General features: G+C 50.2%; 1 protein-coding gene across 1 annotated transcript; it reads left to right on the top strand.

The window, feature by feature from the left end:
- Window positions 1-339: 339 nt before the first annotated feature.
- On the top strand, window positions 340-5179 carry Itpripl2 (ITPRIP like 2). Its single transcript, XM_026402511.2, has one exon. It carries the CDS (start codon window positions 385-387, stop codon window positions 1990-1992), a length of 1608 nt encoding a protein of 535 aa, XP_026258296.2. The 5' UTR covers window positions 340-384; the 3' UTR covers window positions 1993-5179.
- Window positions 5180-17791: the final 12612 nt, after the last annotated feature.

Here is a 17791-nt window from a genome sequence, read left to right as displayed (position 1 = left end):
AGGGCAGCGGCCGGAGAACCCGGAGGGCCACCCGCGGTAGGACCGAGCCAGGCCGGGCCAGAAGCTGGCCGAGGGCGGCGCGCCGGGGCGCCGGGCGGGCAGGGCCGCCGGGCCGGACGCAGCGCGCAGGGCGCGGCCGGGAGCCGGGGGGTGCAGGGCGGGCCGCAGCTGGAAGGAAAACTTGAGCTGGGAGAGGAGGCCGAGCTGCAGGGCGGCGGCCCCCCGCCGGCGGACGGGGGAGCCGCCGCGGAAGCCGAGGAGACGGGCGCCGCGGGGCCGCCGGGTGGCCGCGCGCATGCTGGGCCCGGGGCGCCGGCTGGGCTCGGGGCGCCTCCTGGGCGCGCGCCCTGGGCTGCCCGGCCGCCGCGGCCCCGCGCGCCCGGCATGTCGGTGCACTACACCCTCAACCTGCGCGTCTTCTGGCCGCTGGTGACCGGCCTGTGCACCGCCCTCGTGTGCCTCTACCATGTCCTGCGGGGAAGCGCGGGCGCCCCGGCCGAGCCCCCCGACGGCGCGGACAGCGGCTTCCCGCTGCTCAAAGTGGCCATCCTGCTCCTGCTCGGCTACGTCCTCCTGCGCTGTCGCCACTTGGTGCGGCAGCGCTTCCTGCCCGGCTCTTCTCGCCTGGCGGGCCGCTCGCCTTTCTCTCCTAGACACTTGCGAGAGCCCGGCCTGAGCATCCTGCTGGAGAGTTACTACGAGCACGAGGTGCGCCTGTCCCCGCATGTGCTGGGCCACAGCAAGGCGCACGTGAGCCGGATCGTGGGCGAGCTGGTGAGGGCTGGCCGTGCGCGGGGCTCCCCGGGTCCCATCCCTGGAGGAGCGCTGGCCTTAGCCTTCCGCGGAGACTTCATCCAGGTGGGCAGCTCCTACGAGCAGCATAAAATCCGCCGCCCCGACAGCTTCGACGTGCTGGTGCCCCTGCGCCTCCCTCCACCGGTGGCGCTGGAGCCGCGGAGCCTGGGCACGGAGCCCGCGCTGGCCCCTGCCTTCGGCAGCTGCTTCGTGTGCGCCCTCAAGGCGCCGCCCTCGCTGTCGGGGACCTCCGGGGGCCAGTGGCTTCGGGACTGCAAACCCTTCGCGGACGCCTTCTGCGTGGATGTGCGCGGGCGGCGCCATCTCTCCGCCGCGTTGGTGCTGCGTTGGTTCCAGTCGCACCTGCAGCGCTCCCTGGCTACGGTGCGCTACAGCTTGGAGGGGCGCTGTCGGGTCAGCCTGACCCCCGGCGGCCTGGAGCAGCCTCCCACCCTCCACATCCTGCCCTGCCGCACCGACTACGGTTGCTGCCGCCTTTCCATGGCTGTGCGTCTCATCCCCGCCGTCCATCTGGGCGACGGTGTCTTCCTTGTGGCACCGCCACCGCCACCTTCACCCGTCGGGCCCCTGTTGGAGCTCCCAGGAGGCCTGCGCACTGAGGCACTATGGGGTGTGAACACAGCTCGTCAGGAGCAGAAACTCCTGGGCTGGCTGCAGGAACGGGCCCCTCCAGGTGCCTGCTACCTCAAGTGCCTGCAGTTGCTTAAGGCTCTGCGAGACCTGGGTGCCCGAGGGCTGGACCCGGTGGCTGCCACCCAGTGGGGACGCATTCTGTCGTCATATGTGCTCAAGACGGTGCTGCTGACGGTGCTGCTGCGCGATGGGGTCCCCGCACACGGCTGGGAGGAGGCGCACCTGAGCGAGTGCTTGGAAGAGTTGGTGCAGTTCCTTCGGGGCTGTCTGCTGAGACAGCACACGCTCTTCCACTGTGTCCTGGGCCCCGGCGGGGCGGCCACCGAAGTGGGCCCGCTGCCCAAGGTACTGCGTGAAGCCGCCCCGGTTGACCTTCTGGCCGCCTTCGACCCACACGCCCGCGAACTCACAGCGGCGAGGTTGCTGTCCACGTGGCGAAGGCTGCCGCAGCTTCTCCAGGCCTACGGGGGTCCCCGCTACCTTGCCAGGTGCCCCCCACCCAGGAGTCAGCGCACACAGGTGTTCCCTGAAGATGAACCCTGAACCTTGACAGCACTTGCACCTGACCAAATGCTCCTAAAACCTTTCCCTTCGGGTGACTGTAGGGATGAAGCCAAAGGCAAGATGACTGTGTTGGACAATTTGGAGGATGCCACAGGCTTTGGTGGCTTAGATGTCACCCCTGGCCCCACAACCGAATATAGTTACTGCATCTTCTTAACATCCGCAGGAGGGTTCTGAACAAACTGGCATAATGCCCAGCTGCAGCTGTTGAGATTTGGCCACAAGGGTGATCTGTGTGGAATCTTGTAGAAAGATCTGTTCCCAGGGAAATCCAAAAGAGAAAGCAAAAACTAGCTTCAAAACAAGTTCCCTCAGTTGGCTTCTAGACACAGACCTCAGTGCACCCAGATTTTTTAAAATTAACAAATGTTTATGACAGACCTATTTGCTAGGAACTAGGTTCCCAACTGAATTTTTTTAAAAAGAAAAAGAAAAAGGAAGAAAACTCTCTGAATCTTTAGGGACAACTGAAGTTCTAGTGCAGAATTTAGTATTCTGTTTCTCTATTCAAATTAATATCAATGTATTTTATGGTGCAATCACAGATGTTTGATAGGACGGTCAATGATTGAGTCTTCCATGTGGCAAGGCCGTCAAGAGTTGGTTAGAGGCATTTCCAGAGCAAGTAGCACTTTATGCTGATCACTTTTCTTGTTTTGTGGTGGGAGCACCAAGCCTTGCCTTTGAAAGGAAGGCCGGTTACTTTTATTATGAAGACCTGTGCAGCTTTGACAAGCAGCCAGGAGTTGCTTCACATGCCCCCAGGCTACGAGCTGCACTGGGTACCAGTCAGTCAACACCAGTTTGTTGAGCTCCTACTGTGAGCCAGCACAAGGCAGAGCAGCAACAAAATACAATAATTGACACTGGTGCAGGCATAAAACGTGTTGGATCTTGAGAAAGAGACTGTTCGGTCTTTTGCCTATAAAGATGGCTGGCCAGCCTTTGCTTCTGGCTGAACAGAGAACCCTTTTGGGTTTTAAGGCTTTTGAAGCAAACTCCTCCACAAGGGTGTCTTTCTGAGTAGCTAGAGGCTGAAAGTTTCTTCTTGCTTGCCCGGGGAAGCCCAAATGGTCCCAAAGGGTCAGCTTTGAGATGGCTCTTGATTCAGCTTGGGTTTTGCAAAACAGTCACATACAGATCAGTACTTTGGGATCTGTCCTAGAGATCAGTGACTCCCAATCCCAGGGCAGAGCCTGTAAAGAGCTGAGGAAATAAGTTAGAAAGAGAGCAGGAGAGACAGCAGCCGTCTGCTCTTTTTTCTCTTTGGGTGCAGATATCACAGGGTTGGGTGAATGGTGCAGCTAGGGATTTGAGAGCTGGGTTTGAGATTTTTCCTTTTTCTCCCAAATGCAGTTCAAGGTTAGAGTGGTCTAAGAAGCACCGATTGGAAATGCAGCCAGTCTCAGCCTTATAGTTGGGATTTAAAAAAAAAAAAAAAAAAAAGACATGTACTTCCTTAGATTCTTAAAGGCAAAAGTTTGCAAGACAGAAATAGTTACATGAATAGGATCATTGTTTAATTTCTGAGCTATTTTGGGGGAGTTGCATAAGCTGCCTTTCTTTCGGGGACCCACTTGACCTCCGTGGGAAGTCCTTGTGAATAAATGATTTACAGGGCATCCTTCTCATCAGACCTACATGGGCTTCTTTTCTCCTTTTCAACCTTGGACTGAAAGAGAAACAGCCTCAGATGGTGCGCTGTCTCTTTAAGGTTGTTCTGGGGACCACTCTCTTTGATACCCCAAGGGTTCTTTCTACCTTTTGAGGCGAATGTCAATTCCTGAGGTACTACATTGAGCAAAGAAATGAATTACAGCTTCCTGCAAAGACATAAACTGCACAGTGTTTTTTTAAATTTACTTTTTAAAATAAATGCCAAGAGTAGATCTTGTCTACATATCTATATATTTATATAAACATAATTTCCATACTCAAGCCCTATCTTCCCCTGTAGTCATTAAGTCTACTGGAGTGAGGAACAATGGGCTATTGGGTGGATTATAAAGCTTTAAAAACTAAATTTTCCAGATATTTCTAGCTAAGTTGGTAGCTTTTTTTTTTTATCTTAATAGTATTTTAAAGTATAAACCTGGTAATGTAATATTCTTGTAGTTTTTTATATTATTATTATTATTATTATTTCAGGTAAATTACCCCAAACCTCATCCATCCTCAAGGTTTTTAAATTTTATTTTTTTAAATTAATGGGCATTGTATTTGTGACTTTAAAAATATTAATGTTTTATTTAAATGCCATATGCTGAGCAATTATTCTCTGTACATGGTAACCAAAACTTAAAGAGATTTCGATCAATTTTGATCAATTTTAGTGATCCAAAACATGTACTGTGTACAAATGAAATAATATGGCCTATTAGCCAGGTGTGATGGTGGCCCAAGGCATTTACATTATGTTCAATTCTGGATTTTATTAGGGCTCCATCATATCCCTCATCTGAAATGTACACATTTTTGGTGTATGCTTGGTACTGGAGATTTATATATCAATATTCTCATACAAGAAGGCTCTACAGAAATAGGGAGAAAACTGTTGAGCCAAGAAAATGTTTTGGGGTAATCCCAGTGGCTCCGGAGGCTGAGGCAGGAGGATCACGAGTTCAAAGCCAGCCTCAGTGACTTAGTGAGGCCCTAAGCAACTCAGTGAGACCTTGTCTCTAAATCAAATATAAAAAGGGGCTGGGATGTGGCTCCGTGGTCGAGCACCCGAGTTCAATCCCTGGTACTACCCAAAAAAAAAAATGTTTTGGGGAAGATCTCTGGGCCATTTTGTGAGACACCCTTCAGTAACTCCCACTTGACCCGGCGCAGAGCCTTCCTGGAATGTTTGTGGACCAAGAAAAGATGGGTTTTGCAAGAAAAGAATCTGGAGCTGCAGGATGGGAGAATGTGAGTGAGCAGAGAGAAATCTGAAGAATTCTGGAAGGCAGGCTCAAGGTGGAAGTGAGAGACAGAGGGGGCAGGAGGGAGAGGAGGACCATCAGAGGGTGTGGGAGAGGTTTGGGTTAGGTAGGAAACACATTTTTAGGGGTATGCTCTTTCCAGCTGGGGGTCGCAAACTCAGCAGCCTGCGGGAACACGGAGGGAAGTAAATAAGGAAGGGGTGGGGACTGTGCCTACTCGTGGCTCAGCTCTATGCTGGAAAAGGGAGGGAGAAATCGGGAGGGTTTTTTTTTTTAATGCTAATTTTTTTAAAAAAAACTTAATGATTATTTAAATCAATGTTTTTAAATGTCCAAAACATTTAGTTGAGCCCGAGGGCCACCAGTTTGCGACCCTTGTCTTAACACAGTCACTCCCCCAAGTATGTATAAGTTCCTACTCTTTGTTGTGGACGTGGTGGTATTATATATAGTTGGGGGTCCGATATTTCAGTTCTTCTCTATCTCTCAGAGTTAAGCTTTATTGTAAAAAAAAAAAAAAATTAACGTGGCCACAGATAACACTTAACTTTCAGTTTCCTGAAGGAACTTTGTAGTAAAGCCTTTTTTTTTTTTTTAACCAGATCCTCTGTCAAACCACTTGGCACTTTTTTCCTGAGGACTTCTGGTAAACCTCTTTTGCCCCTGGAGTTTTCAGATGAGTCATCAGGAAGGATTGCAGAAGAACTTGTTTTCTTGTATCTGGTTGTTGGATTAAAATTATTCTTAATGTTTTTGTTCGTGGGATCCTAGCCTGTCCCTTTAGAGTCCTGGTCGGTGACCATGAACAGTGCTGGGTCTCAGGGCCAGACGTCTTAGGCTGGTACCATTCCCACTGTGGAGGATGCTGTTCCAGTCAGTCTTGACTCCTGAATGCCTCTGTCCCTTTCCGACTCCAGGGCTCCCACCAGAGTTAACATTTTTGCACTTGGAGGGGATGAGCATGCTTCCAAAGCATCTCCTGCCACCTCTCCGAAGAGGCTCTTCGGTAACATGTGACTTTGACCTTGATGAAAATGCTTCCTCATCTCCAGCCACTTGGATAACAATTTTCTCCGGTGGTGGAGCGAATGGCCCTCATCCACATTCCCAGTGTCCCTCAGGAGGGAACCAAGTTCAATGTTATCATTGTGGTGTTAGTTTTTTTTTTTTTTTAATCATTGTCTGTGACTTAGACATGTCTGTTTATAATTTTATATCTACATAGCAAATGAGTGGGTGGAAAATGCAAATATAGGTTGGGAGAGGGTAGAGAGGATGCCATCATATTACAGAGAAAACAGACTCAAATGTGCAGCTAAATTATATATATATATATAATCTGTTTTTTGAAGATTCAGGTATTCAGGAATACTTTAGCACCTTTTGCTTTAATTAAAAAGAAAAGTGCCTTGATTCAGTCACCTGACTTAAAACATTCCTCCGTTCTGTTGTTAAATAAGTGTCTTCTGATGCCAAACTGTGTTATGATGCGGTCTCGGGGCTGCAGAAGTTGTGTTCCAATAACAGAGACCAAAGAGTTAACCAGATCTCTCTCGGCTGCTATTCCTGTGTGATTAGAAAGCATTTTAATCACGCCAAATTTCCATGGCCCGAATGGCTCACGCCTGGCCTGTTATTTGTTTTTTTGAGTTCAAGTTGGAGTAAGTTCGCACTTTGCATCATCCAGGTCATTGGAGGACCTTGTTCTTTTCCGTCTTGCTGTATTAATAAAGGAATTTGTAGAAACCTCTAGACGGCGTGTCAACTTCGGGGTGGGCTTTCATCTTCCTGGCTCACGGTTCTTGGCAGAAGCCTCAGCGACCTTTATGAAAAGCTTTTCCATGGAGGGAAGTTGGGGAGAAGTATTTGTACAGAATAGGCTCCGTGTGCAGGTGGGGAAAGACGCCTGCTCAGAGCCCAGCAGGGGTGCTACCTGGGATTCTCTCTTCAAGTCTTGAGTTTTTTGTTTTTGTTTTTTCATTTTTTTGTAGGAGGGATTGAACCCACGGGTGCCTAACCACTGGGCAACACGGCCAGCCCTCTCCCTCCAGGTCTTTCCCTACCTGGAACTCTCTGCCCTTCCCCCCTCCCTCTTCCTTACCCCCCACCCACTAACCTCACCCACGATTCAAGTCTTAGCCTGTGGCTAATTCAGAGCTCAAGAATTTGGTCCAGAAATCTCTCGGGCCCTGGGGCGCTCTCCAAATGGTAAACATGGGCCGATGGGAAAGAAAAAAAAAAAAATCACCAGGTTTAGCCCGAGGAGATGGAATCTTGGAGGCTCTGTGGACAGTTCAGGGACTCAGGGGAAACCTGTCACCGCAGGCTGAGTAGCGGGTAGGGGGAACTCAGTGGGTGTGCTTTGTAATACTGTCCCAGGGTGTTGAGGGGACACACACACACACACACACACACACACACAGGCCTACACAGACCAGCCTCTGGCAAGTCTTTAAAGGAGTCGTTTTTTGTACAGTGTGTGGGGGGTGCCGGGCAGAGGACGGTGGTGGAAATAGAAGGGAGGCACTTTTTCTGGTGGGGTTTCCAGGGTCAGATCCTCTAAGTCGAGGTCCAAGGATGGACAGGAATGGACCAAGCAGAGGGAGCTGAGCTGGAGAAGAAGAGGTCAAATGCCCAGGTGCTTTCTAGTTCACCTGGCGGTGGGGGGGTGGGGGAGGGGTGGAGAAGGATTCATGAGCAAAGGACATGATGGGAAGGCAGTGGGGAGAAGGGACCAGGACATGGGGGTCTGGACACCGAGCTGCTCAGGCTGCAGTGTGAATCCAAGAGTTCAGGTCCGATTTAGCAGGTCTGGGCTGGATCTGGGCTCTACCTTCCTAGCAAGCGGCCAGGTGATGGTGACCCCACTGGTCCAGGGTCCTCACACACCTCCAGGGCTGCAGACCACAGTCAGATCCGATGGGCACATAGCCATGCCCCTGTATCAGTCTGCTCCTTGGGCCTGCTCTTACACCACCCCCATAGAGTTGGGTAATTGCCACGGAGATCAAATGGCCTGAAAAGCCGAAAACATTTGCTCTCTGGCCCTTTATAGAAAAAGTGGCCAGTCCCTGGAGCAAGGCTGGAAGGAATCAGATGCCGCAGTGGTTCAAGCCTGGGCAGAGGGGCCAGAGGTGGGGGAGGCAGAACATGACACGCCGCCAAGACCTGTCTTCCAATCTTGCATCCTATGCTTCCTGTCTGTAAGGAACTTTCTCTGCCAGTTCCCAAATTCTCTTTGAACCTCAGTTGATCTGTCTGTAAAATAGGCTTAATGATGGAACCTTGCTCATAGGAGTCATTGAGGATGACGGGAGATTTTTGCAGCCACATCGATAGGCACCTAGTTCGACTCAATATAGAAGTAGTTACTTGGGGCTGGGAGTGTAACTGTAGCCGTGGAGGGCTTGTCTGGCATGCCTGAGGCCCTGGGTTCCATCCCCAGCTCTGCAAGGGCTTTACTCCGTGTTTCACTACGGACGACTGGTTACAGGAATCATCGAATTCTCCCTCTACCCAAGTGACTCTGCAATCTCTCCCATCAGGATTTCTCAGTACGATGTGGCTGAAGGGACCTGAGGATTGACCAATGGAAATACTTGAGCAAGCCCAGCCAAGATTAGCCAAGCCTGACCCAGAGCAGCAGAACCACCCATCTGGCCACAGATGGAGCAATCCTGGATATTTTCTGTTTTAAGCCATGGAATTAGGGGTCGTTTGTTGCTTGGCAAAAACTGACTTGAATGTGCATTGGTCTGAGTGTGTCCTCCAAGTTCATCCCAAGGCAACAGTGTTGTGAGACGGTACCTTTAAATTGTGGGCAGGTCAGGAGCACTCTGCCTTCGTGGAGGGATTAGTGGTGCTAGGGAGGCAGGAGCTAGTTATTACAGAAGTGGGGTTCTGATGAAAGGATGGGTTCAGCCCCCTCCCCGCTCTCTCTCTTGCCTGTTCTTTAGCCCTTCTGCCTTTGACCTTGGGGCAATGCAGCAAGAAGGCCTTTGGCAAATGTGGATCCCTTAACCTTGAACTTTCCAGCCTCCAAAACTGTAAGAAATAAATCCCCAGTTTCTCAGATAAATTCCTCTGCTGACGGTGTGCTCAGCTGCAAAAGGAAAAAAAAAAAAAAAAAAAAACACCTATGAGGGTGTATTAGACAGGTTTCTATTGCTGTCACAAACTACCTGAGAAAAATCAACCTTAAAAGGAGAAAGGATTATTTTGGCTCCTGGTTTCAGTCTGTGGTCACTTGGCTGAGTTTCTTTGGGCCTGTGGTGGGACAGGACCTCATGGCAGGAGCACGTGATGGAGGAGGACTGTTCACCTAGTGGTATCCAGAAAGCAGGTGGGGGGAGAGGAGCCAGGGTCCCAGTATCCCTGAAGGGATGCCCTCCGTGTCCTGATTTCCTTCCACTAGGGCCTTGCCTCCTGTGGGGTCTTACCACCTCCCAGTAGCCCCAGAGACTGACGACCAAGCCTTTTTCCAAAGAAGTGAGAACTAATTATGGAACTTCTCATGCCATAATCATCATTTACACTTGCCTAAGTCCTAGATACAGTAAGTGTTCTGTGTTAGGAGTGAAGCCTCCGGTGGATCCTCACTGGATGTATTATTTTAATCAATTCATACATCTGAACACCAATCCCCTCATTTGTAAAATGGGAGTGATAATCCCTCCTTCCTTGGGAGGGCGCAAGAGTAGTGCATAAAGAAAACATCACTGCTAAGCACCTGGAGGCTTCTTTTATAATATTTAATTTATTTATTTACTCTAATTTGTTATACATGACAGCAGAAAGCATTTCAATGCATAGTGCACATACAGAGCACAATTTTTCATGGCTCTGGTTGTTCACAAAGTAGAGTCACACCACTGGTGTCTTCATACATGTACTTAGGGTAATGATATCCATCTCATTCCACCATGTTTCCTACTCCCATGCCCCCGCCTTCACCTCCCTCCCCTTTGCTCTATTTAAATTTTCTCCATTCCTCCCATGCTTCTCCCCATCCCCATTATGGATCAGCACCCACATATCAGAGAAAATATTCGGCATTTGTTTTTTTGGGATTGGCTAACTTCACTTAGCATTATCTTCTCCAACTCCATCCATTTACCTGCAAATGCCATGATTTTATTCTCTTTTAATGCTGAGTAATATTCCATTGTGTATATATGTACCACAGTTTCTTTATCCATTCATCTACTGAAGGTTATCTAGGTTGGTTCCACAGTTTAGCTATTGTGAATTGTGCTGCTATGAACACTGATGTGGCTGTGTCCCTGTAGTATGCTGTTTTTTAAGTCCTTTGGGAATAAATTGAGGAGTGAGATAGCTGGGTCAAAAGGTGGTTCCATTCCAAGTTTTCCAAGGAATCTCCATACTGCTTTCCAGAGTGGCTGCACCAATCTGCAGTCCCACTAGCAATGCATGAGTGTGCCTTTCCCCCCACATCCTCGACAACACTTATTGTTTGTATTCTTAATAGCTGCCATTCTGGCTGAAGTGAGATGAAATCTTAGAGTGATTTTGATTTGCATTTCTCTAATTGATAGAGATGTTGAACATTTCTTTCATATATTTGTTGATTGATTATATATTATCTTCTGAGAAGTGTCTGTTCAGTTCCTTGACCCATTTATCGATTGGGTTATTTGGGTTTTTTTGGAGGGCTTAGATTTTTTTAGTTCTTTACATATTCTAGAGATTAGTGCTCTATCTGATGTGCATGTGATACAAAATTTGCTCCCATTCTGTAGGCTCTCTATTTACCTCATTGATTGTTTCTTTTGCTGAGAAGAAGCTTTTTAGTTTGAATCCATCCTATTTTTATTGATTCTTGATTTTATTTCTTGCACTATAGGAGCCTTGTTAAGGAAGTTGGAGCCTAATCCTACACGAGGGAGATTTGGGCCTATTTTTTCTCCTATTAGGCACAAGGTCTCTGGTTTAATTCCTGGGTCCTTGATCTACTTTGCGTTGAGTTTTAGCACATGGAGGCTTTGATTCCACTGGCCAGGTCTCATTTCTCCGATGCCAGGAAGCTTATATACTATTAAGAATAGAATCATCAAGGTCCTTATCAAACAAAGAAGAGCCTCTACATCCAGAGGGACCCTGCCCTCCTTCTTTAGGTCTTCCAGCCTGGAAAGTGCATCCATCAGATGCTGTGTCTGTCAGCTTTCCCTCACTGTGACAAAGTACCTGAGATCATCAGCTTGTAAGGAGGAAAGGTTTTTTTGGGCTCATGATTGTAGAAACTTCAGGCCATCATTAGATGGCTCTGTTGCTTTGGGGCCTGTGGTGGGGCAGCACGTCATGGTGGAGAGGATGCGGTAGAGGAATGCTGTTCACCTCATGGCGGCAGGAAGCGAAGACAGAGGAAGAGGCAGAGTCAGGACCCCAGTGTCGCCTTCAAGGGCATGCCCCCAGTGACCTAACTTCCTTCCAGGAAGCCCCACTTCCTACAGGTTCCACCATCTCCTCAGGGCACCCCAGACTGGGGACAAAACCTTCAACACAAAGAGCTTTGAGGGACATTCACGACCTACAGCAGAAACGGCCCGTCTTCCCCCAATTCCAGCTCTTTCCATGAGGATTCAAAGGTTTTGTCCACCTTTTGTCCCAGTGTCCCTCCCCCACTCATCTGTGACTGAGCTGGCACTAAAGACAAGTTCAAGTCCACCCACTCACCTTCCAGAGAAACCAGAAAAACCCACCCACCCACCAACCAACCAACCAAAACCCAGGAGACCCACTGCCTGCCGGCCTCGGGCTAAAAGCTTTTAAGGACTTTCTCTCCCCAAAGATTTTTTTCTTCATGGTTTATTTATTTTTTAAAATGTTTTTTCTAATTGTGGGTGGACACAATACCTTTAATCCACTTATTTCTTTTTATGCGGCCCTGAGGATCGAATCCAGTGCCTCACACGCGTGCTAGGCAAGCGCTCCACCAGGGAGCCGCGTCCTGAGCTCTTCAGGGTTTGTTTTTAATCCCTGGTCTCCTTGAAGTCCGAGCTGTGCCTCTGGACGGGACACTGTTGATCTTTATCAAAATGAAAACATATTTCAGCCACGGAGACCAACGGTGATGGCGTTGGGAGATGAGGAGCCATCCAGGTCTCCATGTCAAGAAACAGCAGGTGGAAAGCACTGCTCTGTATTTTAAGCAAAGGCCCCGTGATGATGATTTATCTCTGATAAACACAGTCCACGTCCCAAATCTAGGGCTTCCACACCTGTGAATTCACCCAACCGCAGACAGAAAATATTTGAAAAGATCGTGTCTGTACTGAACAGGGACAGACCTTTTTCTTACCACCATTCGCTAAACAACGTGTGTAACAACTGTTTACATGGCTGTGTTCGTTAGGATCCGTCATCTAGAGATGATTTAAAACATGATTTAAATGATGTGCATTGGCTATCTGCAAATACCCTGCCATTTTATATAAAGGACTTGAGCGTCCACCATGTTGGTATCTGTGGGGGGTCTTGGAGTCAGACTCCCATGGATCCTGGAGTAGGATTATATCTGGTTTTCAAAAGCAGTCTAATTAGTAGGGATCTTCACTCTCCAACTCTTCAAAGTGCATTCGGGCTTCCTCTTGCTAAACCAGACACAGGAGACCAACCACAGCGTCTGAGCCTCCCACACAGGGTGGGAACACTTCTGCCTGATGAGATGCACGACCCTCTGTCTCCCTGCCCCCCTGCAGTTAGGCAGGGTCACGTGTTGGGCTCTGATTGATGGGCAAGAAGCCTAAGGGACATGCATGTGATCCCGGAGGGCACTAAAGGCTTTGTATTATGATGGCAGCAGCATAAGATGAAACTGTCACTGGGACGAGAATGATGGCCTTTAAGAGTCACTTGATTCATACTGAAATTCACATGCGTTCTTGTTACTGCAGCACAACCTCGCTTAATCTAACTGATGCCCGGGGATGCTGAAAAGGGCTCCTGTAACAACTTCATATCCGAGGACCCTCTTGAGAGCCAGGAAATAATCACGGAGTATTTTGCAGCTGACCTTGTGCTGACGGGGGTATATTGAGTAGTTAGCAAAACAAACACCACCTCATTTGCCTGCGGCTGACAGTCAGCTAGAGGGATAGGTACTGATCTGATCAACACGTGGATGAGTGTGGAATGAGCAGAGGTGAATGGTCTGAGGCACAGAAACCGGTTTCTATGACACTGCAAATGCCAAGTGACCTGGCCCAGACTTGGAGATCAGATTGCTGCAATCTGGGAGCCCAACACACTGGCCAGGGGAGGTCTGCGTAGCCCTGGCCAGAGCTTACTGAGCACAAAGCTCTCTGCCAAACGTTGCGGGTCCCAAGAGCGAGCCCACCGCCGCAGCCCCATTTTACAGACGCAGGATGAGGTCATGTGGCCCAGGGCCGTTTAGTAAGGAAGTGCAAACAGGAGTTTGAACCCGTCTCTGGCTCTAAAGGGAACTCTCAGGACACATTGCAATCCCGGCCCTCACCCACCCAGCCAAGGCCGTTAGTCATACAGGAAGTGGCCCTCGGAGTCCCAGAGGGAAGATCAAAACGAAACAAGCAAGCAGATGTTTACAAGTGGCCTGGAAAAGCCACCTCGCAGGAGGGGGACGATTTCCCCACCCCCACCCCTTCCTAGAAGCTGCCGGATTCTTTTTCCATTTTTACAGGGTCCCCTCCTCACCCCCTACCCCAGGGGGACTGCGTCCTGCTTCCAACAGACAGAGGCTGAGCCCAGAGGAAACCGGTGACGAGGACACACAGCTCTTTCTCCTCCACTCTTCCTGCTGCTTCCCTTTCTGCAGAACAGGAGAGCAAGCGCTGGATGGCTTGGCCACACGTCACCCAGATAAGCTTGTCACCTTGTCTTTGCAGAAGGACCGAAGAGAACCCACACACAGGCACACACTCCCTCACACACACGTGCACAGGTTTACACGCACACTGGGGAACCCACACGCATTCACGGTGACTCACGCTCCCCTGGCTGTTCTAGGCTGTGTTCTAGGTCAGGGCAAACTGCGGCCTGTGAGCCAGATCCAGCTGGCTTCTGGTTTGTGTCAATAAAGTTTTATTGGCACGCGGCCCCCACTCATTCCTTCACAGAGTCTCTGTGGCAGCTTTTGCGCTGGGAAGGCAAAGTCATGTGACAACAGCCTTGGGACCTGCAAAACCTAAGCTATTTACTCTCTGGTTCTTTACAGGAACACAAAACCCTTTTCTTGCCGACTTCTGTTTATGTGCTTAAAAATTCTGTGAGGTGCCCGTTACCTATTGCTCTGTCACCCTAAAATTTAATAAGTAACAAGCACCGACATTGTTATGTTCAAGGTTCTGGGCATCGGCCAGGCATGGTGAGGCGGTTCTGCTCTTCAGGCCAGATTTGAGACCCAGGCACCTCTTTCCTATTAGATGTGGAGAGAATCACGGGATCACAGAGGAGTCCCAAGCAGAGCAGCCGCTGAGCTGGTGGGGACTTTGACCCCCCAGCCTTTGGGGACCAGATTCTAGGAGCTCCCTGGTGCTCCATGCATGAATGATTGGCGCTGCCTCTTCAGGATGCACTCCTATCAGAGGCTATAAAAGCAGGTGGAATAGAAATGTTCTCTAAAACTCTCAAGTCGACCCCTGATGGCATTAGTGGTTTTGTAAGGAAAGGAAGAGACCCACACCGGCCTCCTCGCTCTGTTCACCATGCGGTGCCTTCACCATGTTATGATGCAGCAAGAAGACCCTCACCAGATACCAGCACCATGCTTTTGGACTTCCAGCCTCCAGAACCGTGAACAACGAAACTCAATATTCTTCATAAATTATCCTATCTCTGGTATTTTGTTATAGCAACAGAACACAGACTGAATTTTTTTTTTTCTTAAATGCTGATACCTGAGATCTACCCTTGCAGAGAGTAGGATTCAATAAATCTGGGCGGGGCCTGAGCATCAGGATTTGTTCAAGCTCTAAGATGGTTCTAAGGTACATCTGCCGTTGAGAACCACTGGTTCACAGAGACCCTTCCATAGGAAGATGACCATGGAGGTGATGTTGGTCTGTTGGAAGTTGAAAACAGGAGGGTCTGCTTTATTTGTTGTTTATTTCAACAGAATCCCAAGATCCCTGACAGGAAACGCACTCTACCTGCCCTTAAATGCCATCTCCCATTGCCTCCCGCCCCCACTCCGCACAGTACCACCTGGCACTCAGCATCCAGCAGGAACTGGCTTTGGCCGAGCCTAAGCATCTCAGAGTGCCCAGGGTGTTCCAGATCCCAGGTCCTTGACCGCCCACTTTGGCCATTCTTGTAAGAAGGTTGGGACAGGCTCCTCACTAACTCTGACCCTGATCTCCACCAGGGCCGCTGGCTCGAACCACAGGGGGAGCATTCGCAACTAGAATCACATTATCCCTTCACCACAACCCCAAGTTTCTAGGCCACCCCCAGAGGTCCTGCTGTAACTGTCTGGGGGTGCACCTGGGCATGGCATCCAGCATTTTCAAAGCTCCCCAGGGGGTCCCAAGGCAAAGTGCCCTCGGCCAGGGAAGAGAGAATGTGAAAAAGGGCGGTGGGGAGACAGCTCTGGGAAGGAGCAGGTGGGTGACGCTGGTGACAGCATTCGGAGTTTAGGCTGGGGGATCAGGCAGAAGCTGAGGTGGCTGGACTTCAGAACCTTGGGAATTTCCTTTATCTCTCTGAGCCTCAGTTTCCCCGTCTGTGAAATGGAATGAACAGAACCTCCCTCTTGAGTCCCCGATGGATTAAAGAAAGGATGCGAGGTATGAGGCTGAGAGCAGGATTAGTGCTGGGTAATAATAATAAGGGGATGGTTCAGGGCGGGTGCCCTTCCTTCTTGGCACTGTCTCGAGTACTTTGTGGTCTGTGGCTCGTTTGGCAGAGGGGGCCAGGTTGCTAGCTTGGCGTAGAGTCAGAGGGTCACAGGTCAAGGAACGCGGGGGAGCCTCCTGGTTCTGCTAGATGATGTTCAGAGAGCCGGCGAGAGGAACCAGAGACCCAGAGAAGTATCTAGAAGCAGATGAGCCAACCCTGGATTCACTTTTCAAAACGGAAACAGCATTCTCCTTTGAGATCCCAGACGCCATCAGATGCTCAGGGCCACAGGCTCAGACAAGGCAGAGTGTCTGGCAAGGACGGAGAGACCTTGGTGCCCAAAGCCTCAGGCCACAGCTTCCCCCTTTGGGGTGGGACAGCCCCCCCCGTCCCCCCTTCAGGACAAATCCATCAGTTTCCATGAAATCACCCCCCCCCCACGCTGGGGACAATGGCAGGATGCAGACTTCCAGTTCGGCACACTGACATCAGCCTCGGTGGAAGGACTTGGCCTAGAGCCGGACTGACCCTGATGGAGGAACCTCCGTGTCCAGAGCCCGGTGCCCCAGTGGCTGGTCACTGTCATGGGGGCGGGGCACGCAGTGTCCAGCAGATGGCGCTCCGGAGTCTGGTGGCCTCTGGCTCACAGGTGCTGCTGTGTCTTGGATCTGAAATGTCCCCCAAACACCCTGTATTAAAGGCTCACTCCCCAGGGACATGCAATTGGGGTGGGTGACACTGCTAAGAGGTGGGCCCTCGCGAGAGTCTTGTGGTCACTCCAGACAAGCCCTTGAAGGAGATAGTAGGCCCATCTCCTTCCTCTTCCGACCATGTGCGAGCAGTTTTGCTCTGCCACCCCCTCCCCCACCAAGATGTGCTGCCCCACTACAGGCCCCAGAGCCATGGGGTCCCCCAATCACGGACTGAAACCTCCACTGTGAACCAAAGCAAACCTTTCCTCGTTATAAGTTGATTAACTCAGATATTTGTTACAGTTCCGGAAAGCTGACTGACACAGGTACCATTATGTTTTTCTTATAGAAGAGAGAGTAGGCTCAGAGAGGTGAGTAACTTGTCCAAAGTCACACAGCTGGTGAGCAGCAGAGCCAGGACCAAAGCCCTGGTGGTTGATGCGAGTGCTCGTCACTCATTGCAAGGCTGATATGCTGGTGAATTTAGAATATAGAGTTGGGAAAATAAGCTGTTGAGGGGTTGACAAGTCTAGAGACCAGTACAAGAGAGGATCTGGCGTGCTCCACCATGTCCTGAGAATTGTGCCCAGGGGATGAGCTGAATGGCCTGGAGAAACCCCTCCCACCCCCCATACCTGGTTGAAGACTCAACTCTGATGAAGTACAGAGGGTGTGGTCTTTGGGGTGCCAAGTTGCTGGCTATGTCATTCCTTACCATGCCACCCAACCTTGTCACCAGTACATCAGGCCCTGGAGGTAGCAAGCCTACAGTATGGTGGTTAGGAGCTCAAGCTTTGGGTTTAAACTGAGAGGGATCAGACCTTAGTTTTTCAGTTTGCAAGCTGTGTGATCTTCAGCAAGTTTCTTAACCTCTCTGAGCCTCCATCCTTTATTCCAGCAACATATCTCCTTTGGCAACTGGGAGGAGCTTCTCTGGGATACACTTCTGGGGGGCAGAATGTGCTGAGTCGGAAGATCCATGTCACTTCAGTACTGTCCCTGAAGGCCAGCCGTGCTCTGCAGTGATTGACAATTGACACTTCTAACAGCAAGCCGCCCAGATACCCCCAGCTGCCAATCTCCTGTGTGTCCTTTACAAACACCAGCCATCCTGAGGGGAGCATCCTTCAACCTGCCTCTTCCTCCACTGACCATATGTACTAGAGATCTTTCCACACCGACCCTCTAGGCAGGCCCCATTTGTAAACATTTTGTTGAATCATAACATAATTGCAGAACAGCGTTCAGGCAGAGGGAAAAACATTTGAACAGTTGCAACTTTAACCCAGAAAAGCCTTAGCCTCATGCCAGAAGCCCCTCCCGCTGCCA

Source organism: Urocitellus parryii, chromosome 9 (assembly GCF_045843805.1).
Source record: "Urocitellus parryii isolate mUroPar1 chromosome 9, mUroPar1.hap1, whole genome shotgun sequence".
Lineage (NCBI taxonomy): Eukaryota > Metazoa > Chordata > Mammalia > Rodentia > Sciuridae > Urocitellus > Urocitellus parryii.
Note: the sequence above shows the minus strand (reverse complement) of the source record. Positions and strands in the feature narration are given on the sequence as shown.